Genomic DNA, 26654 nt, shown 5'->3' on the forward strand with positions numbered 1-26654 from the left:
GCTCGACAAAGTCCTGGGTGGGATGATTCAGTTGGGGTTGATCCTGCTTTAGGCAGAGGGCTGGACTAGATGACCTTCTAAGGTCCCTTCCAGCCCTCGGATTCTATGATTATGATCACAGCGAGGACACTTGCACAGGTCTCTCCAGTGCCACTTTTGGTGAGCTACACCTAGTCCCTCCCATGTCATCCTGGTCCCTTGCCACCCTAGCAGGCTAAATACCCAGGAGAGGACCATCCAGGGCAGGATGTGGCTGATGGCACTGGGAGTGTACACTGTTTCCACTTTCACACCCCTGGGGCAGATGCACAAAAATTGAACTCTCAGGGGTCAACTCCTGTACTCCTCTCTCTCACGAAGAGTAACAAGTTTGACGGGGGACTTTCTCCCATTGACATCCCTCAGAGGATGGTCAGATAAGTCACCTGTAGATAAATCTATTCCAGCTATGTAATTGCCATGGCTGGAATTGCGTTTCTATGATCTACTTTACAGTCTAGTGTAGACCTAGCCTAAGATACCACATGCACATACTACTCAGTGAGTCGCTCACCAAGGACTGTGAGCAAACAGCAGCTTTCAGAGGTGATCTGTCTAAACAGAGTTACTAAACTTCTTAGAGTGCCATATGCTGAAATATTTCTCAACTGGCCACACCAGATGTGTTTACGGGAGCAGTCTGTGAGGATTTAATGAGGGCCAGAGGATCAAATTTTCCATACTTCCATGCTAAGTACAGTTTAAGAATCAGAAAATGTGATGAGGAACTCATTGTTAAGGGACTGTATTGAAGGCACTCCCACCAAATTCCCCTACATTTCCACCACAAACTCCATCCCAGCCCTTGTTGCTAGGCGCCAGTTCTCAAGACAATTTCTGCCAGAATTTAAAACCATTTGAAAATTAAACAGTTCTTTATGGGGCACCTGGTGTCTGAGGAACCCCAGATCCAATGATCCCAAACTTGTATCACTGACTAGATATACTAGAGAGCTTTGAACTACTGGCCTAAAAACGAGAAGCTTCATTATTAGAACAAGACTCCCAAAAGAAGGCTGCGCAGAGTACAAGCCCTCCATGACCAGTGGGTACCTGATGACATTCTGGCTTATGGCAGAGGAGCAAACGATTAATACGACAGCTGGGCTTGTGCCTCGTAGGGGATTCCACTTTTGTCCTGAATAACTTTGTAAAATATTGCTTCCCCAAAACAGTGTTCGGCTCTGGAAACGAGCCAAGATCAAACCTGAATGAATGATACCAATGGGGTGAAGATTAGAGCCTTATTTGTGCACTACTAGGTGCAAAAAAACCCAACGGTAAAATGTTGATGTCACGCCCACGTAAGGTGATAGTGACCAATGTTCCCTCCCATTTTTTCCATCCATGGGCAGAATAAATTTCATTATGTGCAGTGAAGCCTGTTCACCACCAAGGGAACCACATGCTGTCATCTGTGACCAGCTGTAGGCTCTCTGCTAATTAGCTGGGCAGCCACCCAAGGCCTCAGTTTACAGGGAATATTGTACAGGGAATACTTTGCCTCCTGCTCAAATGACCCCGAATTTGAATTGCAGATCCCATGGGAGGCAAAGCAAATTTGAAGATGATCTTGTAGGCATGTGGATTTTAGAGCTGTTTGGGGGAGAAGGGCCAGCAGTTAAGTAGCACAGTATGCTAGCCTTCATCTTAAAAAAGCAAAGCTACTGTTTCCACTTTATTCCCTTGGCAAGGCAGAGGCCCATGTTTACACCCCTGTGAGCCTTAACATTTTAAAGCTCTTTCTAAAGAGTGAATTTTAAATATCGGACCAAAATACATGCTGTCCTGTACACCTACCTTTTCAAGAGTTTGGGGTGTTTTGGGCAACATTCGAAAATCAGGCCCCAGTCAAAACACTGATAACCAGCCTTTGAAAAACAGGTACCTCTAAAAAGAGGTCTCAACCTGGGCACCCCCCAAAAATCACTAGTTATTCTTGAAAGTTTATGCCTTAAGTGGTCAATTTTAGCGATGCCCCTGCATCAACTCATTCATCCTTTATCTGGGCCCCAGGAAAAACACAGTCTGGGTGTGTAAAGTTCTGGAAGTTAAGGGTCACATTTTTACAGGAATAAAACAGGCAAGGCTAAATTCACAAAACTTTTGTTTTTATTATTTTAAATTGGAAAAGGCTCCTTGGGTAATCAAGATAGGTGTAAAAGTCACACACACACACTTTGTTCACACAGCTTTCTACCCGACACCTGGGATGCAATGGGTGAGCTCTGAAAAAAGTCACTACTGACTTTTACAGAACCACCCCTTTCCTCCCCAAACTGAACACACTCACAAGTAAGAATCTCCTCTTCCTCCCTAACAGAGACACAAACTGGGACAGGTGCATTGTTTAATCTCTGCTTCTGATTTTCCATGTTAACCTTTGTAGCAGATGAGGTTTAAGTGCCAGAAAGGGAGCCCCAAGCAGCACCTGAGAAATAAAGCTCACCTTTCCCCTCTCCGCTACCATTCCTAGAAAGCAGATAGCGAGCATCTTATTTTTATGGTGCCATAGGATGCACCTGGCACTTACAAACACTTCAGAAGGTAATGGTATTGATACCAGATATGAACCTCACTTTGAAAGGTCAAGTGGATATTGTAGTCAGGACCCTATGGCACTCTCAGTGAATGAAACATGCAGAATTAGGGGAAGGAAGTGCGGGGAAAGCAACTAACCAAGGGCATATTGCTTTGATAAAGCAAATGAACACAACTGACCTAAGTGCTTCTTTCCTCCTGAAGACTGAAAAGTAGAGTGCAACACAAACAAAAAACCCCCACAAATAAATTACATATTTTAATTTAGCACACACATAAAAATCAGTGGCACTCCGATTGATATAAGTTACTTCTTTCTTCCCTTCTGCAGACTGATCAAGTATTTTGCATTTTCCACCATTTGTCTGCCCTGGGTCACAATGACCAACATGCAATCTTTTGGCAGCTGGACACAACAAAAAAGGTTTGGCCATGTGAGTAGCCATCTGTACACACAAAATTATATATTATCTTTTAAGACAGCAATCAAAGATCATACAGACTAATTTCAACAGGTGAAGCCTGCACTTGCATTATGCTCAGTGATTAGTTTTAAATAGAATACTATTTAAATTAGAAGCCATCCAGTAAGTGAATATTGAGCCAGTTTCATTTTTCTCCAGCTGTTTGCTTCTTTAGAGCATGTCTTCTGTAAAGTTACCTTCTTTCCACATTATTGTTTCCTACCGAGCTAATCCCTTCCCTTAACACCTCATGCCAGAATTGCTGCAACCTCATTGTTAGACATGGACACCAACTGCAGGGGAAAGCAGATACCCAAACTATACATTTGCATCCTCCCCAAGTAAACAGAGCCTTACAAATGTAGCAGGGGGTTCACACCCCAGCTTTCAGGGGTGCAATAGAACAGACTCCGTCCGCAAACGACAGAGCCAACTCAGGCCTCACCGTGTCAGTCCTGCTGATCGGATCCCCTGGTGTCAGCGATGTTCTCTTTCCGGGGGACAGGAAGCACGGCATTACAAAAGACAGGGCTTGATAGGATCACGTCTCATTCTGAAGAGCAAAGGCAGCTCTGTACGGACATCCACCCTCAGATGCAGCAGCACTACCAGCTGCTTTGCATTGGTGCTGGATGGATCACATACGGTTAAAAAAAAGGGAGGGGTGGTAAATAACCCAAGCTACATATTCCCCACAGGAAAAGGGGGCCAACTCCATTTACCTGTGACTACACTACTGGTCACACACCAGTTTAGCCAATCCAGATGTCACCACCCTCTGATGAAAGTTCACATCTCATTGCAAAAAAGCACCTGCTTTCATTAGAGAAAGTTAGTCTGCCAGGTACAGCCACCATGTGTTGTGGCTTCCTACACTCAGGCTTTCATGCAAGCAGAGTGTCTTGCTGGACCTTTTGCAGTAAGCGGGGAAAAAAAGCAGTCTTGATCAGTCACTGAAAATGCCAGAGTTGCTGGCAGGGCTCGGGAAACTGGGAGGGTATAGGACATAAAACCTCGCCCTCCAGGGCATGTTACAGCCTGCATGAATGAGTGCAGCTAAGCTATACCTCTGACACTTTACCCTATTATTGAAGCAGGGACTGACTCTGGACAGACCCCTCCAGACTGGCAAGACACTGCTTAAAGTCACCTCTTCTCCAATAAGTCTGCACTTCTGAAGATGCTGCATTTTTGTTTGTTTCCACCTAACAAATGCCACCACATTCTCTTGCTCTGCCCTTCTGCAGCCTGGCTCGGAAAGCGGTTAAGTCAAATTCTTTACAGCAGCTTTTCTTTATTCTGCCTCTCCCTGAAAAACTTGGCTACACCTTGATACAAAATCACCTGAGCCAGACTGGCATGTAGGAGGGCCACTGCTCCCTGGAAAGGAACATTAGTTTCCATGGCATCAGACCTCTGCCAAACTTCCCCTCTCATGGGGCCAGATTGAAGGGAATTGGTTTCTGAAATGTCACACACTTAAAGGACTCTTTTGGCATTAGCCCAGATTCTAGACACGCTCTCTTCCCCAGCGAGAGGATGACAATGATGTAATACCAGCAGTTCTGTCTGGTACATTCTGGTACTGAAGCTAGTTAGGCATCCAATGAAGGAGAGGAGCTTTTAAAGGGGCAGGGTAGTCTTTGAAAAGCTTCTGCAGCACATGCAGGTCTCTGCCCAGCCCTCTCACCTGGCTAGGAGCTGCCCATCCTGGCAAGACTATCTCCTGTTCCAAGGGCATCCATGGAAGAATGCAAAAGCTGTTGTTCAAATATGATGTAGAGTCATGCTCCAAGCCAGGAGACCAGCCACTGCTGGGAGTGCGCTGACAGCTTACCAAGGCGGCTCAAACAAGCATCACCCCACCCCCGTTTTCCACAGCATGATGTTCTGGGTCAGAGGGTTACCGCCCACTCCCATCCCACTTCAGACTCAGAAATATGGGGCAGTCTAAGCTGCAGTCCGGACTCATCACATCATCATAGAGTTCCTGTTCCCTTTCCACTCTCCCCCAACCGGACACCTAATACACGAGGGATTTGTTTTTACTCTGACTCACTAGCCGATCTCAGTGTCAGGCTCCATGTTTGGAGTTACGTGATTGACAGTAACAACTTGAAAGGAATCACGCGTCTCTCAGGTCAAGTGTCCATATGGCGTTAAATGAAGGTTCATTTTCCAGGACTGCTGTAAAAACGCTTCAGGAGATTCTGTCAAAAACTTTAAAGGGCTGGATTTTGTATTTGCACATGCAAATTAGGGCAGTTATGGACACACTTTTGCCTCTGAAATGATACCCAAAAATGGCTGCTCGGATACCAATGAACCGCTCACACCTGCAGACAGCTAATGGGCCTGCACAGCTGCACCTGCGATAGCCAGCACTTTTTTGGGGAGTGTGCATTTGAACAGGTGCAGCACAAAGCATCTGGCTCAATGGACAAAATGGAAATTCAGAGCTAAGGCCAAGGGGCCTGATTTCAGCCTGAGCCCAGCCCACTGTGCCCACCCATCAATCCATCAATAACCAGAGAAATAAATGCCCTTCCACAGCTTAGCAAGGGGGCGGGGGGTGAAAGCTAGCTAGCTCTCCTGCTGCCATAGAAAGAGATACATCCCTGGCCCACCTCTGAGGAACTATGATGAGCCCGCCTTGTTTGTATAAAACTTACCCAAATGGACACTACTAATACTCCAGGGCCCTCTCGCTCTGTAAACGGGGGATGTCTCATGCTCAGGACAGCTGGGTAGGAAGGGAAAGAAGCCGCTTTCTGATTCACACAGATTCATGTAACTTGATATGCGAGGGATTAGTCCCATAACTGACACAACCTGCTGCTTGGCGCCTGCAGGGACACTGCTGTTCACACGCCGTTCAGGAAGAGAACAACGTGATTTAGTAGCAGCAGCAGCAAAACTGCAACAGGAAAGAGGAAGTGTCTCTGTATGAGTGAACTCAGCCAATCAGCTGGTCCTTTTCCAGGAAAGCAGCACAATCACCATCCCACCCCATGGCACACAGAGGTCTTGGGGGTCCGAGTTGGAAAGGGGGAGAAAGGGAGAGCCAATGAATCATCCCACTGACAGCAGCATCTGATGGGGGCTGAAACAGCTGCCATCTTTCACACTCATCCTCTTCCCTATAAGGGATGGGGACAAAGGACGCAGATTTCCCTTGGAGTCAAGCCTCTCCTTATGCCCCTCAACACCTGCCCTCCCCCCACAGCAGCTGTTACAGAAGCTGGTGAGTTCAGGCACAGTGCTATCCGGCAGCAGCATCACGGCAGAGGTTCTCTCAGCCCCTCGTCCCAGGCTCATCACACAGGGATGCAAGAACGTGGAAAGGGAAAGCTGCTCCCTTGCTGTTACACTTCTATCCCTTCTTCAGGCAGCTGGGGACTCCTGCAGCAATTCTGACCCAAGACAAAGGGTAATAAAAATGGCTTGGAAAGCTTGCAGGGCAGTGGACAGGAAACGTGGCCCAAACCACAGTCCGTCTGCTGCAGACACAACCGCTTCCTGACCTTCTGTCACCTACCATTCCCTTTAACGGCTCTCCAGGACAAGCAGCTCCTTTGCTTCTGAAACAGAGCACTACCAAGGAGGAGATTCAGGTTGGAATTCTGGGCTCCCTCCTGTCCCACCTACCTGCTCCTGCCAGTAACGCTGTGATGGCTATGATAAGAGAAGCTACAGGAAATTAAGAGCAAAAGCTTTCTGGGATAGCAGCACTGAAGTGGTGTCACTGGACGAGAAATCATGTTAGGTAGGGAAAGAATACAAGAACTCTGCGGTACAGGGATGGGGGAAGTCAGAGGCAGTAATCTATAGGAGTCATTGGAAAAAAAAATCATAACAATCCCCATGAAGTGTCAGAAAAACCACTGAGAGGTACCAGAATAAACTGCTCCCTTGACACTGCACAGGGGGAAACATGAGACAAGAATAGCCCGCCACAGGCACTGGCCTGCTCACAAATTACATTTCACTGCAGCTGTTATGCAGCGAGCATGCAGAGGTGCAGCTCAGTTGCTCACTATATTTAGGGTTTTTTTTTTTCCCCCCCAGTTTAAAATAACTTAAAAAAATGTTTTAAAAAAAATCAACTTAAAAAGTTTAAGCTGCAGACAACTCTCCTCCAGCCTGAACTGGTTTTGTTTGGAGCTCGGTACTGGGTCGCTAGAAGGGAGCTATGATTCTAGTTAGACCAAAATCCAAGAGAGCTCCTGGGTCCGGGAGCTTTTGCCTGTGGAGCTGCTGGCAGTGGAAAACCCTTCTATCGCTGAATCCCGCTTTGACTCCCAAACCAAGGGCAGAGCCACCTTGGCTCTGTTTTCCCATCAGGGCTGCATTACGAGGACGGTCCCTAGAAGGGGCGAAACGCACATTCGCCACTTTTGAGCCATGCAATAAATTGTCAGCAAATTATCAGGCGGAGGACATGTGTTTTTTGAAGTGGTTGAGTCCTCAAATTATTAGATTGGGCCAGTGCACGGGAAAAATTTAACATGACACTTCCCTGAAGGGTTTGCCTTCCGGGGAGTGGGGGTGTATCTGTGGCTACAGCTGAGGCCACATATATATATTATATCTCCGCTATATTGATTATTTACATGTTCCCCAACACTGGCCTCTAAGGAATTTTGCTCTGATACATTGGTTTCGAAAAGCAAGCATGCTCATTTCCCTCCTGTGCAGGATCCCTCCACTCCGCAGAGTGGTGACACACAGAGTGTATAGAAAGTACTGTCATGGAGCAGCATGGTGGGGTTTGGTTTATATTCTAACAGGATGTGTAGATTTTGGCAAAAAAAGGCCACCATGAAAAGTGCATGCGTTTGTCCAGAGGTACCACAGGCAGGAAGCCGTCCTTGGCAGAGCAGAAGCCTTCTTGACATTCCCTCCTCTGTCCACCAGGGGCCGCCCATCAAGTCGTCATGGACTGAATGTTTTTGAGCATGTCATCGAAGGCCTCTCGGGATGGCGCCTCGGCGTTCTGGAAAGAGACCTTGATCCGGCTGTAGAGGCTGAAGGATTTCAGCTCCAGCCAGATGAAGCCGAAGCGGTCGTCGTCGAAGAGGATGAAGATGCCTGGTGTTCGCTCGGGGCTGGTGAACCCGTGTCCAGCAATGAGCCCTGTGCCGTAGAAACTACAGAGTGGGAGAGAAGCGGAGGAAAAAAGCCCATGAAAAAGCCTCTGATTGGATCACTGTGGTGGCTCAATATAGGAGTAATGGCACCAGAGCAAACCTGAGAGCTGGCTACACCAGCCACCGGGGGCCAGGACCTGATGGTTCTCAGGAAGGTCAAATCAGGGATGTTAGTGATTAACTGGATGACTGGTAAGTCATGTTTAACTGGTAGGGGCTGGAGCAGCCCCCCTCCTGGCAAAGGCAGGGGGTTGCTCCAGCCCCACTTCTGCAGCAGCCCATGGGAATGGGAACCACTTGGGGGGCCACTGCAGCTCACTCAGGCTGGAGTGGCCCCTTGCCACGGACAGGGCCTGCTCTGGCTGGGGTGGAACACCTGTGGCTGTGCTGGTGCGCCGCAGGCAGGGAAACTCCAACCAGCCCAGAGCAGCTCCAGTCCTTGGGGTGCCCCCACCCGGCTTCTAACAGTTCACTGGTTGCACCTAGCACTGAGCCGTTAACTCACTGACCTAAAATCCCATAAAACGACCCCAGAATGACTTGTGCCATGTGGCACAAAGGGAGAATTTTATCTGCTGACTTTGAAGCCATTGGCTCAGGCCCTGCAGCATTGCCTCTGTCCTCACAAGCACAGGACAACAGCGCTATGAACGCTCACCTGCTCCTTTCAGCACAGCTGCAGCATCTGACTAAGCTGAGCAGTAGCACATGGGCGCTAACCCATGATCCCGGCAGCTCGGCATGCAAGGGTTTGCCTTCAGTTTGATGGATCAAACTGGACTAGAGGAAGACAGACAGGCTGCTAAGCCACGGAAACGGCCAGGGACATGAGGCCTGTGTAACCCTGTCGCAGCCTGGTTGATGAGGGAAAGGTGAGACAAGTTCAATGCCAAGTCCTTTGCACATGGTAGGAAGGGCACAGAACAGAGCTCCTGGTCTGGATTGTGGCCTTCACAGAATTCTGGAGAGACTTGGTGTGAGTTCGCTACCACAGATGGGTGACTAATTGTCATCTCTGGTTAGACCCAGACTTTTCCCCTCCCTGCAGACAGAGCGTTCCCTCTAATTTTTTCCACCCATGGGCAGAATAAATTTTGTTAAGTGCACCAAGGCCAGTGCCATTGTGCACCACCAGCAGAAACATACTGGCAGCTGCGGCCGCTCTGCTAATCAGCTGGGCAGCACCTGACTCTCTCCTTGGTGCCTGCCCAAGTGCTCGGTTTACAGGGAACACGCTCTGAAAACAGAGGGCCCAACCATGCTGTGAAGGGCTCTGCATCCCCACAGTAACTTGAGGGTGCTGAGCCCATGGCGGGATTGGGCTCACAATACGCAAGCCCTGCAGCAGAGCCAGTGGGAAAGGGACATGTTCCCAGGAGGCATCTGTAATGCACAGGTAGAACCCAGCTAGGGCAGATCCTCAGAAATGGACAGAAAAGGGGCAAGTGGGTCATGGAGAACAGAAGCAACAAAGGTAAAATACAGAAGGATAATGCCCCAGGCCACAGTTGTGGCTGGCTCTGCAGGGGAGACAGGGACACAACCCCACCAGTTCGCTCTCTGCCAGGAGGTAAAGGGACCAAAGGAAACTGCACTGGATGAAGCTGTGGAGGGTGGGAGCGCTGATAAGAGGTGTGAGCTCAGCCTGGAACGTGAGGGGGGATGAGGACACACAATGGCAGCACATGCTTTGGGGTTTCAGGTCAGGAGGACTCTGGGTGGGAGGGGCTTAGCCCCTCTCTTTTTCCCATTGGGGTTTCCCACCAAGCAGGGGGACAGGGGAGTGAACCATGCTTCTAACACGGCTTCCGGAGACTTGCCGGGGGGCAGGGTGCCTGGGCAAGGCTGACGAACCACATGCATTTACCACATCCGGCAGGTCCGGGGATAATCCTCATTCCTCGATATGACTCCGCTGGGCAGCACAAAGGGCTGGGAAGTTGGCGCCGATGCCTGGGTGGCCACTGCCCCAGTCCCCTCAGCCCCAGCATCCTCTCTCTGCGCTGGCTGCTCCTCTTGCTGCAAGTGGCTGTCCTCTTCATCCTGCCTTGCACTCTCCTCCTGCTGCTCCCGGCGCACCTGCTCCTGAACCTCCAGGACCAGGCGGGAGAGCTCGTTGAAGTCGCGCAGGTTCTCGATGTCGGGAAGCTGGATGGGGTGCGCCAGGTCGATCTCCACCGTCTGCTGTCCGGCTGGGATATTGGGATCTCCCTGGAAACGGGCAATGAGGGAACAAAACCGACACTTCAGGGCACCACCGCACAGAGCTCCTGCCAGAAGCTTGGACACCTGCACCCCTGCAGCTACTTCCACCCTGTCGATGCCCAGTTCCACGACAGCACTCCTTGCTTGGCAAGTAGAAGGTCCCACCCAAATCCCAGCAGCCCAAGCCCCTGGGGCTGCCCACCGCACCCCTGCACCTGAGGCGTGGCACCCAGGCCCATCCTGTTCACGGAAATGTCACCAGGCCAGAGCAAATAACCCGAGTGGCTGCTGATGTGGATGGGTGGACAACTGCCAGGTAAAAGGGGATGATGCAGCAGCTTTTAACCATAACCACTCCCTGCAAGGGGAAGGAAGAGCTTATCAGGCTGCTCTCAGTGCATGGCTGCCAGGATGGGGTAATGGGGGAGGGTGTCTCAGATACTGGAAGTCTGCTCTGAGAAGCATATAACCAGATATTCCCACAGGATGGGCTGGGAGTGAGGAGGGGAGGCAGCTTGGACTTAGGAGTATTTGCAAGCTGGCCAAAGCTCTGCACAGTAGATCTCCCAGCTGTGCACAAGGAAGACTGATAGTAGCCCAGCATTCTGGAAAATACTTGCATTGGACTATCCGTCTACATGGCATTTCACCAAAGACAGAACGGCCAAGCTAATGAGCTCCCCCCAGGAAATTGCACATGCTCCTACATGACAATGGATCTGTTCCCACCAATACCCCAGGTGAATTGGTTTTGCTCTGACAAAGTAAGTACACCCTCTAAGTTCCTTATCTGACCCAAATAACCTCTGCGTCTGAGCACCTTATTCCCCTAGCATCCCAGGGCTATTATTCCCATTTTACAGACTGGAAACTGAGGCATGAATCAGTACAATACAGACCCTTAAACCACAGTAGAAATTAGGAGCTCAAATACCTTTGAGAATCTGGGCCTTAGTGACTTGTCCAAGGTCAGGCAGACTGTCTGATCAAGCAGGTAATGGAATTGGGTCTTCCAAGCCCTAGACTTGTGCCCTATCAACTGCAACATCCTTCTCTGCCCCACCCCCAAGCAGTCCCCACGGTCACATGCATCCCAGAGGGAAGAGCTGCAGTTCACTACCTCAATTCCCAGGCAGTTTGGCCCACTGGGGGAGACAAAATGAAACACTTACCGTTATTTTGGTGCCTTTGGCTTTCTTCCCATGAAAACTCAGCATGACAATCTCCAGGCCATGGCTCCCGTAAGTTCCCTTGAAGAGACCTGGTTTTAGGAGATCGTCGGGGCTGCTAGGAGGGAGGTAGATGCGTCGGTACGTCAAGCAGTTGCTGGGGAACAGAAGTTGGTCAGGCAGTTTACAAGGGAATGATGCAATATTGCTTCTTCACCAAAACCTTTGGCTACCCCAGTCCCATTGCCTGCCTCGGATCTTCTAAAGGGTTCTTCAGTCAAAGGGGTAAGATCTTTGCTTTATAGGATGCCAAAGAGTGCTCCAGATTTTGCATAGCACACACTCCCTCCCAGCCCACCCCATCTGCAAAGAGTCCGTTTGGCTAAGAGATCAGTCAACCTTAGCTCAGTGGGTAGCATGCTTGCCTTATAAACCCAGCATTGTGGGTTCAGCCCTTGAGGGGCCTTTTCAAGAGTCTGGGGCAGGTTAATTTTAAAAGTCTTTCTGGAATGCTGCTAGGTTGTCCTATGAGTGCAGGGGACTGGACTTGAGACCTTGGGAGGTCCCTTCCAGCTCTACGAGATACATACGTATGTGTATGTTCTTAGGCCATAGCACATGAACCCACCCATATTTCCGGCAGGAATGGAGAATCCACGGTGGATGGACCCTATTTAAATAGCTGTGAAAAACATTAGCTTTTAGAATAACGTTTACTTCCGGCTGCTATGTTCCTAGGAGCTGGGACTGTGTAAGTTGAGGTTGGTGAAGAATAAAAGCAAATTTCCTGCTATAAAAGCGGAACAAGCAGACACCCTGGAGCGATCACAGTCACATTATTTTAAGATTCAGTAAGGTACATTTATTCATGTCTGAACGTCGGTGAGCTCGGAGCAGAGATTTTGGAAGCTTTAATCAAACCATTGCTAGCTTTAAACACTCAGAGGCAGCTGCACATCCTCTTTCCAGTTCCTCCTTATTGACTCCTACAATGATGACCTAACACCATTCCTACCATGACCATTTTCTCAGGGTTGTCGTAATCAGATCTCTCTTAAGTACATAACTTTGCACCTGCTGATTCCAAGAGAAGGGTCAGAAGTGCTGCTGGAGAGAGGCTGTCACAAACATTCGTGTTTTCCATCCAGAAGGCATGCAAGAGCCTTAGCTAACATCACATCTCAAACATACTAATTTTCCTCTCTTCAGCAGTGTTAGTTTCTGATGAGTCACATCCACCAGTCGCTAGTGAGAAAATTCAGGTTTTTTAACCAGTCAAACCTTTGTATGCTGAGACTCGGGGGCGGGGCCGGGGGGGAGGTGTTCCAAACCTTCGTAAGGGAAGCCAGTGTTAACGAGCTATTCCTCAGGTGTCTTTGGAACAGCCTCTTTATTGGATACATAATAGGGAGCGTAATCCAGCTGATCCCTATATCATTTGATTTAATCATACTGCGTTCCATTTTTGGTGCCCAGGTCAACACGCACCTCATTCAGGGAGAGTCCATACTAAAACAGACTCCAGTACCCCTAGCCTTTCTGCAGGAGCTGGAGCAAAGAGTGTTGTATCATCAGCTGAGACAGGTTAAGAGATGTCTGCTAATGGAAATCCCAGCTCCACTCTGTCAAGGTCTTGGAGCGCATGTCCCACAACCAGCTGTGTGCATATGTTAAAATAGGTCTGGGGACAGAATATACCCATTCCTCACACCCTGTCCTATGCAAAACCAGTTACTATTGCCTGCTGCTGTTGACACTGTAGTCTGTTGTTGAAAGTAGAGATTTAAATTCAGTAATGGGGTTTGAATCCCAATGTCTGCTTATCCTTTGAGGGCTATCAGCTCAAATGATATCGAATACTTATGAGTACTCGATGAAACAGGATCAATGGGATTTTTCATGCAATCCTGCGACAGAGGTTCATGATTTGATCACCCACAACCCTTCTTTCTCTGAAACAAGCTTGTGGGGGCAGTAGTTCTGCTTTCGCTATTAGCTTTGTGCAGTCCTGGATTATTCACAGAGCAAAACTTGGCTTGTGCATGACAAGTCAATACTATTCTTATTACGCTCCACTATGTCTTTCTTTGGGAAGGGACAGAAAGATTTCCTTTGTCCAGTTGTTTGGACCATTTCTAGTGATCCACACATTATTGCATATTTATCACAGGAGATCAATACCACACAGTCACCAATCACTTTCAACAGCCCTGCTGTTATCTTACCTACTCACAGTGCAGTTCCTGGCTTGGTTTTCACAATAGCATGAACAATTTGTTCTCCCAGGATCCCAGGTTCTGGTTCCTGACTTTCCTTCCATCGCCTTGTATCATGAGTGATGGAAAAGGGATAAGGACTTGTGGTCTCCACCAGCATTATCACCTTCACTGAGGATTCTGCCATCATTTTATCTCCTATTGTGCTGGATGACAGAAAATTTTGGGGTAAGTCTAACCACTGTGTAAACGCACCTTTTGTATTCCTCTGTGGTTCTCCTCATCGGTGCATTTTGCCCTTCTGTGTTTGCTCTTGTCTCATCCCATCTGCTTTTGGAGGCGTCGTCTCAGTTCCTTGTACTCTCACCTTTGCTTTTCCATCTCGAAGCCATTCTTTTTCACTCTGCATCATTGGTCCACCAGCTCAAACGCCTTTGGAGTCGGCTATGCTGTGAGCCAAGGCTGACTCTTCACAAGGTGCATTCTGGCAGCTTTAAGCAGGGAAGATTTTATTTTGAAGTGTGTCCAGAGTGTTCTCTTTCTCCTGTGCCGATGCCTCAATCCTACCCTGGACAGAAGTTCTGTCATTTTCACTGATTCTGGCCAGATCTGAATGGAACAGACCTGCTCAGTGTCTCACCTTTTAAGTTTTCATTTTATATTTGAGGCTGACAGCTGACCCACCTGGTCTGCACTCAGGAAAGGCTGTATCCGCTAGCCCATGACACTTCCTGTGGGCATCCAGGGCTTCGCAACACCTTGCTACCACCTGCCCTTAGCATGAAGAAACCCTGTCTGTGCCTGCTGTTGATTAGTTTCAACACCATCAGCCCCTGACAACACAAGCACTGCCCTCCTGGCCTCCACAGGCATGACTCTCTTCACACATGGATGACAGGCATGCATCAACTCTCAAGTCCTCTGGGCACCTCCCTGAAGCACTGGGCACTTACTTATAAAAGGAACAGTACACCTCAGCTTCACAGTTAGTCTGCAGAACTCAGCTCTGCTTGACACAAAGCATTAGATTTGTTGATAGCGAAAGCAAGTTTATTTAACAAAGAGCAGAGATTCAAATGGCAGCCTGGAGTATCAGAAACTAAGCATTACATGTAACATACAATCATAATTTGTATACTAGAGCCTAGACTCATCTCAGAAGATGCCCTCCTGTCTGTGACCCTAAGGGCCACTGGCAGAGAGCTACTGTCCTGTAACGCACATCAAGCCTGGCACACTCATTATCCTCAACACATTAGGACTTCGGTGAGTCTAAAAGGTGTTCTGTAAGATATCACAGTGTCAAAATACTGGTAACAAACTGGTCCCAGAAATCAGCATGTGATGTATGCATGGATAGTGCATTAAGAGGAATGTGTGTGAGCTGAAAATAATGTTCTTAAAACGCTTTTGGGAGACACCGCCTACTTGGAGTTTACCCCAGTCAAAGAAACGTGGATTCTCCCGTCTCACCGTTGTCAAAGGACAATGAAAGTTTCTTTACATATCAGTGTCGAAGGAGAGAATTTGCTGGACTACAGGCGGTCAATATTGTCTAGCAGCATTACCAACACTTCCACTGCTTATTGCATTCTTAGAACACGTTTAAGAGTAAACTATAGCTAAATAACAGCACAGAACACTGAGAACCAGGACTGGTGGCTGGAAATCAACTTTATGGGACCACCGGAAACTTGGCCACATCCACGATAAGCGGTCGCCCGGCTAACTAAAATCATGCCAGATTACATATGTTGCCAGACGAATGTGCGCCAGGCTAGAGAGGTTCAACCTGTACCGTAAACAAAGCCAAAAAGCAACAGCATAATAAGAACAGTGGGCTACAAAGTCTGCACCACAGGAAGCCTTCCTGACTGTGGAGGCACAGACACTGGACTTCAGCTAACATAAGGGGAGCAATTAGACTTTTGCGTTGTCTATCACTCAGGGAACAGCACCATTTTATGCTGTGAACATTGGCTGCCATGGCCTGGAGATGCTGGTAAATGGATATGAGTAAGAAAATGGCTTAACTTGCTTTAGTCACTTGCTTTAAGCCTTTGTCACTAGAAAATGTGCTGTTTCTGTACTTATATCCCTTATACCCTCTTGCTGCATAACACTTAAATCTCTGTCCTTTGTTAATAAACCTACACTTATTTCTTTCCAAACCAACTCAGGGCCGTGTATTAAAGGGAAGCAAGCCTTCACCATAACCTAGCAGGCTGATGTGCGCTCTGTCTCTTTGGAGGCAGCAAACCTAATAGTTTGTGCATCTCGCCAAAAGGACAGGACGCTGCAGAGACAGCCATGGGAGAACTCAGGAACAGGGATGCAGAGATGCCTGCAAGGCAACTAGCATGCTGAAGAGAATGCCAGAACTCTCCTTGGCAAAGGAGAGGAACAACAATGGTCTCAGTCCCGGGTGTACTGAGCAGGATTTCATGCTAATGAAATCTCTCTTACCTAAATTCTTCTCCCATGGTTTCTCAAAGCCGTGAGCCCTTTTTTCCATGAAACAAGCCCACTGTCAACTTACTTCTTAAGTGAAAGATGCAGATCAAGTGTCCATACTTTGTTATACTCAAAAAAAAAAAAAAAAAAAAAATCCATTGTTTTCGCTTGCAAACAGGATAACCCTGCTTGTGTTTTGTCTGTAACATCCCCTGGAGACCTTCCAATCATGTGCTTAGCAGTTCACTCACTGTAAATATGATCATGACAACTTACCCGATACTCAATGTACACAGACAGACAAACTTCTGCCTGAAATAAATGCATTTATCCACTTCTAGTGGCTAGTCCCAACTCACAGAATCACAGGGCTGGAAGGGACCTCAGGAGGTCATCTAGTCCAGCCCCCTGCTTCAAGCAGGATCAACCCCTACTAAGTCATCCCAGCCAGAACCTTGTTCAGCCGGGACTTTAAAAACCTCAAGGGATGGAGAATCCACCACCTCTCTAGGCAACACATTCCAATGCTTCACCATCCACCTGGTGAAGTAGTTTTTCCTAATATCTAACCTACACCTTTCCCTCTTCAACTTCTGACCATTACTCCTTGTTCTGCCATCTGACACCACTGAGAACCGTTTCTCACCCTTCTTTTTAGAGCTCCCCTTCAGGAAGTTGAAGGATGCTATTAAATCACCTCTAAGTCTTCTCTTCTGTAAACTAAACAAGCCCAAATCTCTCAGCCTGTCCTCATAGGTCTTGTGCTCCAGACCCTTAATCATTTTTGTTGCCCTTCGCTGAACCTGCTCCAGCAAATCCACATCCTTTTTATACTGGGGGGGCCCAAAACCGGACACAGTATTCCAGATGTGGCCTCACCAGTGCCGAATAAAGAGGAATAACTACTTCTCTAGATCTGCTCAAAATGCTCCTCCTAATGCACCCCAGCATGCCGCTAGCTTTCTTGGCTACAAGGGCAAACTGTTTACTCATATCCACCTTTCATCCACCATAACCCCTAGCTCCCTTTCCATCGTACTGCTGCTGAGCCAGTCGGTCCCCAGCCTGTAACAATGTGTGGGATTCTTCTGCCCCAGGTGCAGGACTCTATACGTCTCCTTATTGAACCGCATCAGATTTCTTTTGGCCCAGTCCTCCAATTTATCCAGGTCCCTCTGGATTCTCTCTCTACCCTCCAACGTATCTACCTCTCTCCCTAGTTTTGTGTCATCCGCAAACTTGCTGAGGGTGCAACCCAGTCCCTCATCCAGGTCATTAGTAAAGATGTTGAATAACACCGGCCCCAGAACCAAGCCTTGCGGTACTCCGCTTGAAACAGACCGCCATCCAGATATTGAGCCATTGACCACTACCCACTGGGCCCGACCATCAAGCCAGCTTTCTACCCACCTTATAGTCCAAGGATCCAATCCATATTTCCTTAACTTATGGACAAGAATGTTGTAGGAGACCGTATCAAAAGCCTTGCTGAAGTCAAGGTATATCACATCCACTGACTTCCCCATGTCCACAGAGCTTGTTACCTCAGCATAGAAGCTGACCAGATTGGTCAGGCAGGACTCGTCCCTGGTGAATCCATGTTGGCTACTTTTGATCACTTTTCCCTCTTCCAAGTGCTTCAAAACCGATTCCTTGCAGATTCCCTCCATTATTTTCCCAGGGATTGAGGTAAGGCTGACAAGTCTATAGTTCCCTGGATTGTCCTTCTTTCCTTTTTTAAAGATAGGCACTACGTTTGCCTTCTTCCAGTCATCTGCTATCTCCCCCGATCTCCAAGAGTCTTCAAGGATAATGGCCAAAGGTTCAGCAATGACCTCTGCCAATTCCCTCAGTACTCTGGGGTGCATTAAATCCAGACCCATGGATTTGTGCACATCTAGTTTTTCTAGATAGCTCAGAACTTATTCCTTCCCCACAGATGGCTGCCCTCCACCTTCCCATACTGCATCATCTAGGACCGTCCTGGGGAAGATGACTGTCTGTGAAGACTGAGGCAAAAAAAGCATTGAGTACTTCAGCTTTTCCTGCATCATCTGACACTAGGTTACCTCCCTCATCCAGTAATGGTCCCACACCTTCTCTGATAACCTGTTTATTGTTCACATGCCTGTAGAAACCCTTCTTGGTACTCTTCACATCCCTTGCCAGCTGCAGTTCCAATTGTGCTTTCACTTTTCTGATTACTGCCTGGCATTCTCCAGCCATATGTTTATACTCCTCCTTAGTCAACTTTCCACGCTTCCATTTCTTGTATGCATCCTTTTTGAATTTAAGCTGATTAAGGATTTCCCTGTTAAGCCAAGCTGGTTGCCTACCATGTTTGCATTTCTTACTATGCAGCGGGATTGTTTGTTCCTGTGCCTTCAGTAAGGCTTCTTTGAAATACTTCCAGTTCTCTTCAACTCTTTTTCCCTTCATCTTCGTTTCCCCAAGGGATCCTGCTCATCTGGTCCCTTAGGGAGTCAAAGTCTGCTCTTCTGAAATCAAGGGTCTGTATGTTACTGCTCCCCCTTCTTCCTTTCGTCCAGATCCTGAAATCTACGATCTCATGGTCGCTACAGCCCAGGTTCCCTCCCACTTCTATTTCTTCTACTAGTTCTTCCCTGTTTGTGAGCAGCAGGTCAAGTTGCGCACGGCCCCTGGTTGGTTCCTTCAGCACTTGTACCAAGAAGTTATCCCCAACATTCTCCAAAAACCTCCTGGATTGTCTGTGTGCTGCTGTATCGGTCTCCCAACAAATGTCTGGATGATTAAAGTCTCCCATGAGAACCAGGGCCTGTGATTTGGAAGCTTCACTAAGCTGCCTGAAGAAAGCCTCATCTATCTCCTCTCCCTGATCTGGCGGTCTATAACAGACACCAGCTACAACATCACCTCTGTTACTTCCACCTCCAAGCTTAACCCAAAGACACTCAACTGGATTTATTCCTTCCTCGTACTGGAGCTCTGAGCAGTCATACTGCTCCCTCACACAGAGCGCAACTCCTCCTCCTTCTCTCCCCGTCTGTCCTTCCTAAACAATTTATAACCTTCCATGACCGTGCTCCAGTTATGCGAATCGTCCCACCAAGTCTCCGTTATTCCAACCACCTCATACTTGTGTGACTGTGCCAGGGCCTCCAGTTCTTCCTGTTTGTTCCCCAGGCTTCTGGCATTAGTGTACAAGCATCTTAGAGAAGGGGCCGACTGGCCCACTTTCTCCTCTTCACCCAGGAAACCCACTTGATTGTTCCCTCCTCCTTCCCCACTTACCTCTGGGCTTGTGTCACCTTCCCCCGACACCTTATGAAGAGGACTTCCACGTTTGCATATATACATACACACACCTTTTACATCTGTACATACATTACACAATGAAAACAATGACCAACATGACAAAGGCTTTCAGCGATTACACAACACTTTGGCCAACTATTATGCAGGCCCCTAGAAACCTTACGCACAGTGTCCTCTGGTAGTCAGCACCAAGAGACCCTGAGTCAGACAATTTCCTGCATCGCTGCATCATTAACTAAACAATTTGGTTTCTGGCCAAACCATCAGGTGACATCCTTGTGCATTAGTGTCATGAGCCCCAATGGGCATCCTAGGCTAGTGAGTGGGCTGCAAGTTTGGCCCTCCTCTCTCTGTCGGCCACAAGACCGTCATAGCCAAGAGGGTCTCCTGGAATGGCCAGTTTTGAAAACTGCTCTTGTGTATCTAGAATTTGCAGGTTGTGCCACCTGAACTGTGGCAGTACTTTGGCTGGCTGTGGAGGGAGCGCTCTGCACACAACACTGACCATGAGCGCCATCAGCCTGCACCTCACTCCATGCACCCTTGTTTCATGTGCATGTCACTTTAGTAATACCAGTACGGAATAAACTACATGGACTTAAACCACCAGAATCTCAGAATCTGGACAACAGCAAATAAGATATCTTGTGGGCCACACACAGAACCCTGATGGGCTGCACAAAGCCCTGTGGGCCACAGTTTGCTCCCCAGTGGTTTATGGTGTTGGGAAAAGACGGTGTTTGTAAGGAGGAGGTGATTATAGCAACACAACTCAACTAAAGCCCTTCATTGCTCATTCTGTAATCTCAGACCACTGCTGCCCACTACTTCTGTTGGTGGGCTTCCAGCTCCAACGGTCATATTCTGGTCCCCAATCACAAGGGAGGTTTCTTGGCTTCATGTTTTAATGAGTCTCTTTTCAAGCCATTCAGAGAATCTTGCACTGGGGAGGGCACCTTGCCTTGGGAAAGGCGGAATAATTTTAAGATTACACTGTCAAATGAGCCAAAGCCAGCTACAGGTTGAACCTCTCCAATCCAGAACTCTCACGCAGCAAACTCCATAATCCATAATGATTTTAATTAGCTAGAAAACCACTTGTCATGGATGTGGCCAAGTCTCCTGTGGTCCCATAAAGTTGGTTTCCAGCCACCAGTCCTGGTTCTCAGCGTTCTGTTATTTACCTCTAATTCACCCTTACATGTCTTCTGAGAGCCCATTAAGCAGTGGAAGTGTTGGTAATGTGCTCGATAATATTGACCTCCCATCATCCGGAAACCTCTCCCGCCTGGCACCAGTCAGGTCCTCAGGGTGCCAGATGAGAGGTTCAACCTCTACTGGGCACACAGCTACTCCAAGTAACCATATGGCCTACTGCCATGCCCCTTACTGCTCCTCACTTTCAGTATGTTAACAGGAAGCACTGGCCTACCATGTGTTTGGGGCAATGGGGACCCATCCAAATTAAGGTCCTGGGGAACTATCAGTCCTGATATTGAACCTGATGAGGACTACATCATGTTTATTTTCTGCATAGAAAGCCACTCCCCTCTCTCTATATACCACAGAGGCCCCTAAATCATAAATCTGTGAAAGGAAAAGCTCTGTTTGCACATGTTGTTACCAGGCTATAACCAGGAAGACTGACCCAAGAACACAGCTGTGTACTGGGCCTGCTTCAGCTGCCCCTAACTTCGAGGTTTAGGAAAGAGCTGGTGCCCTTACTCATATTGGCTGGTGTAGATGAACTTCATCAAGATGAGCTCTTGCATGTGCTCATGGAAGATATCTTCCAGAGTCCGGCCCCATTCCTCCCTCAGCCACGTCCGGAACTCCTGCAGCCGCAGAGGAGAGAGATGTAAAACCAAACAAGCCACTTGCAGACCATCTATAAGTGTGAGGGTGCCTCAGCAGCACAGCGTCACTCTGAGCCATGCAAGAGAATTCAGGTAGATGGCCCATAAGGCAAATGCCCACGTGTCCAATGTGTTTATAGAAACAAACAAACATACTGGCTACTTTATACAGCATTTCCCATCCCCAGCCTTCACTGGTCTTCACGAAAGGGGAGCAGGACCACGCCTCCCATTTTATTGACAGACATACCGGGTGGAAGTGCCCTGGGAGACTGGGAATGGGACCTGAGCCCTTGTCTCTGTCCTGTACCACAGCCCCTGGATCATGGTACAGGGCACATGGATTTGCACAAAGGGCAACGACTGTCAAAAGCAAATAAATAAATAAATAAATAAATAAATAAAAGATTGAGGAAAATAAATTCCATGACTGGTAGTATTTGTGCTCCTAAATCCATCAGAAGCTCTGGGAAACCTCCCCCAAAGTGCCTCAGCAGGAGCTTTGAGCAGTCTCTAAAAGCTGGTACTTCAAAGTGAGTTATGATCTGAGGCATCCTACTGATGAGATCAGCCTCTCAGGTAATCTTCCGAACCTGCATTCTGTATCTTTCGGAACATAAGCTTTTGTGGTCAAAGACCCACTTCATCAGATGCATGTAGTGGAGATTCTACAGGCAGGAATCTGGAATCTCCACTACATGCATCTGACAAAATGGGTCTTTGTCCATTAAAGCTTATGCTCTTAAAAACATCTGTTTATAAAGGTGCCACAGGACTTCCTATTGTTTTTGCAGATACCAACTAACATGGCTCTCTCTCTGGTTCTTTATCTTGTAAAGACACAGCCTCCAGTTACCCCACACACACTTGTACATCCCCAAAAAGCTGGATCCAATGTGTACACGTGATTTGTGCATTTAGGGTACAAGAATCCCAAACACTGCTACAGGCTGGGGACTGACTGGCTAAGCAGCAGCTCTGCGGAAAAGAACCTGGGCATTACAGTGGATGAGATGCTGTACACAAGTCAACAGTGTGCTCTTGTGCCATTAGCCTTCTTGGCTACATTGGGCTGTGTTACTAGAAGCATTGCCAGCAGATCTAGGGAAGTGATTACTCCCCTTATTCGGCAACGCTGAGGCCACATCTGGAATAGTGTGTCCAATTCTGGGGCCCCCATTACAAAAAGGATGTGGGCGCATTCAAGAGAGTCTACTGGAGGGCAACAAAAATTATTGGGGGCTGGAGCACATGACTTACAAGGAGAGGCTGAGGGATTTAAGCTTATTTAGTCCACAGAAGAGAAGTGAAGTGGGGATTTGATAGCAGCCTTCACCTTCCTGAACAGGGATTACAAAGAGGACGAAGGGAGGCCGTTTTCAGCAGTGACAGAATGAAGAGCAATGGTCTCAAGTTACAGTGGGGGAAGTCTCCGTTGTATATTAGGGAAAAACTATTTCATCAGGAGAGTGGTGAATCACTGGAATGGGTTTCTGAGAGAGATGATACAATCTCTATCCCTCAATGGGACAATTTAGTTGGGATTGGTCCTGCTTTGAGCAGGGGGTTGGACTTGATCTCTTGAGGTCTCTTCCATCCCTAGGATTCTAAGATTCTGTTCTGCTACTGAACTGAACAAAAACTGACTTCTACATATATCAGCCCTTTATCTTCAGACTGCTGGTGGGGGCTGGACTTTTTTTAGTTTCAGGGATGGAACACTTCCACGTATGAGAACTTGGAGAGTCAGATTTTAACAACATGGCAGTAAAAGTTGCCCCACTTACCACCATTACAGGAAAACTAAGTACACGGGCATGGCTGATCATTACCACCACACAAGTCGCAGCAACTCATGAGTGCTGTGAAGCATGAAGGCTGCTTGCCTCATTCCACACTGGGTTGCCAAAAATGTAACCTGAGGGATCTGACATGATACGGGCAGAACAAGGAAGGTCTGTGGACTACATCTTGCCATGTGCTGAGAGGCGAGTGGGGAGCTGAGGATTGTAAGCTTGGCACACTGACCAAAACCACCTTGCACACACTGTTTTGTTTGGTAACTGGTGCGGCAAGGCAACCAATGATACTCCAGTATTAGAGGTCTTCCAACAAGGTAGTTTTATCGACCGACTGCTGAGCCAGCCCCATGAATGGGCTCCTGAAGCTGGGCCTTACTCAGAGGCAGAACAGGTTCCTTTGCATCCTGTGATGCACAACACTCATCCGCATGTGGTGATTTTCATGGGGCAGCCCAAGGGCAGCCTCTGCTGGACGCTCCCCCTGCAGCAGCATGAGGAGGGTAAATTTGATCAGCTGCAAATTCTGCCTCAGGCAAATTCAAACCACAGATTATTTTGCTCCATTAGAGAAGCCCCAAGGACAGGGACTGACACTGATTACTGTTTTTCCCAATGCACATTGAATTACACATAGGGTGTTGTCTTAGCACATTTATCCCAGCTCCCATCCTGAGCACACAGATCACAAGGACTTGGGACATGACAGTAGTACCACACCTGTTATGCCTCATAACAAGAGTTAATCAGAGCACATTTAGGCTGCGTCTACACGTGCACGCTACTTCGAAGTAGCGGCAGTAACTTCGAAATAGCGCCCGTCACGTCTACACGTGTTGGGCGCTATTTCGAAGTTGAAATCGACGTTAGGCGGTGAGACGTCGAAGTCGCTAACCCCATGAGCGGATGGGAATAGCGCCCTACTTCGACGTTCAACATCGAAGTAGGGACGTGTAGACGATCCGCGTCCCGCAACATCGAAATAGCGGGGTCCTCCATGGCGGCCATCAGCTGGGGGGTTGAGAGATACTCTCTCTCCAGCCCTTGCGGGGCTCTGTGGTCACCGTGGGCAGCAGCCCTTAGCCCAGGGCTTCTGGCTGCTGCTGCTGCAGCTGGGGGTCCGTGCTGCATATACAGGGTCTGCAACTAGTTGTTGGCTCTGTGTATCTTGCACTGTTTAATGAAAGTGTGTCTGGGAGGGGCCCTTTAAGGGAGCGACTTGCTGTTGAGTCCGCCCCGTGACCCTGTCTGCAGCTGTGCCTGGCTCCCTTATTTCGATGTGTGCTACTTTGGCGTGTAGACGTTCCCTCGCTGTGCCTATTTCGATGTTGGGCTGAGCAACGTCGAAGTTGAACATCGACGTTGCCAGCCCTGGAGGACGTGTAGACGTTATTCATCGAAATAGCCTATTTCGATGTCGCAACATCGAAATAAGCTATTTCGAAGTTGGGTGCACGTGTAGACGTAGCCTTAGAGAGACATGCAAGTGACAGGCTTCCCAGCCAGGCTGGAAGGAATGCAGTTACCTCTTGCCTTCCTCCTGACATTCGATGGTGATCTGTCTGGTTGCATTTCGTGGAGAACTCGTCCCTCTTTACGATCTGCAGTTATTGGGGAGGGAGCCAGTGAGTTCAAGTTAGAAGCAGATGGATGGAGCCACATAAATGCCACCCCAAACCGAAGCTTAATGCGACATGCCGGAGGCAAGATTTACTCATTTTACCAATGACTCCTGGGTGCGCTGACGAGACTTAATAGGTAACTGCTGGGATAACGGAGACTTAGCGATTTGATCTCCTTACTCAGCAGCTCCACGTGCCAGGGAAAAGCAGCAAATGTGGATCGTTCCAGTGGAGAATCCCAATTTCAAGCTGCCTTCTGTATTTAAGCCTCTTGTTTCAAAAAGGAGGATCTCCCTCGAGTTTGTTCCTTAAACATCCCACCTAACCCATGGCTTAGCTCAGGTAGCCTCTCCCAGCCACCTACATGGGATGACCAGTCACGGTGCACGCTTGGGACATGTCAGTGCATGGGATTATCTATTTCACTCTTCTTTTGACTTGCCCACAGTGGTGACCACCAGACTGGCTGATCCATCCCCACCAATGCCGGGGCATGACTGAAAGCAAGGCCTCAACCTGTTATCAGCCTCGAGGTCAGAGCTGACCAGGAGATGATCTCCAGCAGTCACTCACCCAAGCCAACTGAGCAGATGCTCAGAGCAAAGCCTTGTGTATGACCCATCCCAGGAGAGACTTTACGTTCTTTTCCACTATTTACAACCCCAGGGAATACAAACTATTCCTCAGTTCCCGGTGCCCAGGACAAGCAGCCAGACTTACCCATGGGTGGGAAGGGGAGAGCAGTGTGGGATGGAGCTCACCTGGATATGGCCGTTGTGGGGCCCCTTGTGGCCGTACATACACTCGACGGTCGCAGATTTCCTCTCCATTAAGTGAATCCGGAAAAGGGGCTTGAATCTCATTGGATCATCCACATGAGGGTCATGAGGGGGTAAGTACATCCAGCCAATGATAAACAGGCCATCCACCTGTGAAGAGGCAGAGAAGCAAACGGAATCAACGCTCCCCCATCCTTCAGTCATGGGGCACCAGCTGCTACCTCCTGCCCAGAACCTCCCCAGCTATGGAGCGAGGTGGCTCTCGCCAGGGCAGCGAGCTGCTCTCAGCCATCAGGTGCGCTTCCAGAGCCCAGACCAATGAGACACAGTGCAGCTTCCAGAAGGGGGGGGAAGAACCATCCTCAACAGCAGGGGTGGGAAAACTCCGGCCCATGAGGCTTGCCTGGACCCGGACCCCTCTCCCCTGCATTGAGGAGCCCACCTTGGTGCTGCAGCCCAAGCACCAGCTCCCCTCTGTGGGGTAGGGGGAAGCCTCACTAGCTGAATCCAGACGAGGTAAGGCCAGATTCAGCCCATGGCTTCGGCCTGGCCGGGAGGAGGAAGCAGCTCTGCACTCTGCTGTTACCCTTCCTGCCTGGCTGCTGGAATGGCAGAGCAGGAAACCACTGATTTGGAGGCATCACCCCTCCAACCTCCCAGCAGGCAGAATCATGGCCAATGAGAGCAGCCAGGGTGGCAGGGGGGCACTGAGCCATCTGCGTGCTCGGAAGGCGGTGCAGATGAGTGCCCCCCAGTCTCCCTCATGTACCCGCCCCCCCCGACCCCACCCACACGGCCTCTGCCCCCTCAGCGCAGTCCTGTATGCCCTCCTGTCCAGACCCTCACTAAGACCCCTCCTGCTCCATCCCTGCACTCTCACCTCCACTCAGACCCTCTCCCCTCCGCTGCATGCAACCTCCTGCCAAGAACTCCCAGACCCAGACCCCACCCCCCCCAGCACCCCACCTCCTGGTCAGACCCTTCACTCTATCTGGCTCCTCAGCGAGCTCCCGCCCCCTCTGAACCACTCCTCATTTTAGCCCCACCGCAGAACCAGGGGGCC

At 48.8% G+C, this 26654-nt stretch overlaps 1 protein-coding gene across 2 annotated transcripts in view; it reads right to left on the reverse strand.

Moving 5' to 3' along the window:
• Nucleotides 1–2135: 2135 nt before the first annotated feature.
• FBXO31 (F-box protein 31) overlaps nucleotides 2136–26654 on the reverse strand; it is a 48285-nt gene continuing 23766 nt past the window's right edge. For both annotated transcript variants that reach the window (XM_075008350.1, XM_075008349.1), the window contains 6 exons: nucleotides 25574–25741; nucleotides 24717–24791; nucleotides 21261–21370; nucleotides 11572–11725; nucleotides 10062–10405; nucleotides 2136–8194 (listed from right to left, as the gene is read on the reverse strand). In XM_075008350.1, coding sequence (XP_074864451.1) covers nucleotides 7972–8194; nucleotides 10062–10405; nucleotides 11572–11725; nucleotides 21261–21370; nucleotides 24717–24791; nucleotides 25574–25741 — 1074 coding nt within the window. In that variant the 3' untranslated portion in view covers nucleotides 2136–7971. The remainder of the gene's footprint in view (nucleotides 8195–10061; nucleotides 10406–11571; nucleotides 11726–21260; nucleotides 21371–24716; nucleotides 24792–25573; nucleotides 25742–26654) is intronic.

The sequence above is a fragment of the Carettochelys insculpta genome, chromosome 14 (genome assembly GCF_033958435.1).
Source record: "Carettochelys insculpta isolate YL-2023 chromosome 14, ASM3395843v1, whole genome shotgun sequence".
Taxonomy (NCBI): Eukaryota; Metazoa; Chordata; order Testudines; family Carettochelyidae; genus Carettochelys; species Carettochelys insculpta.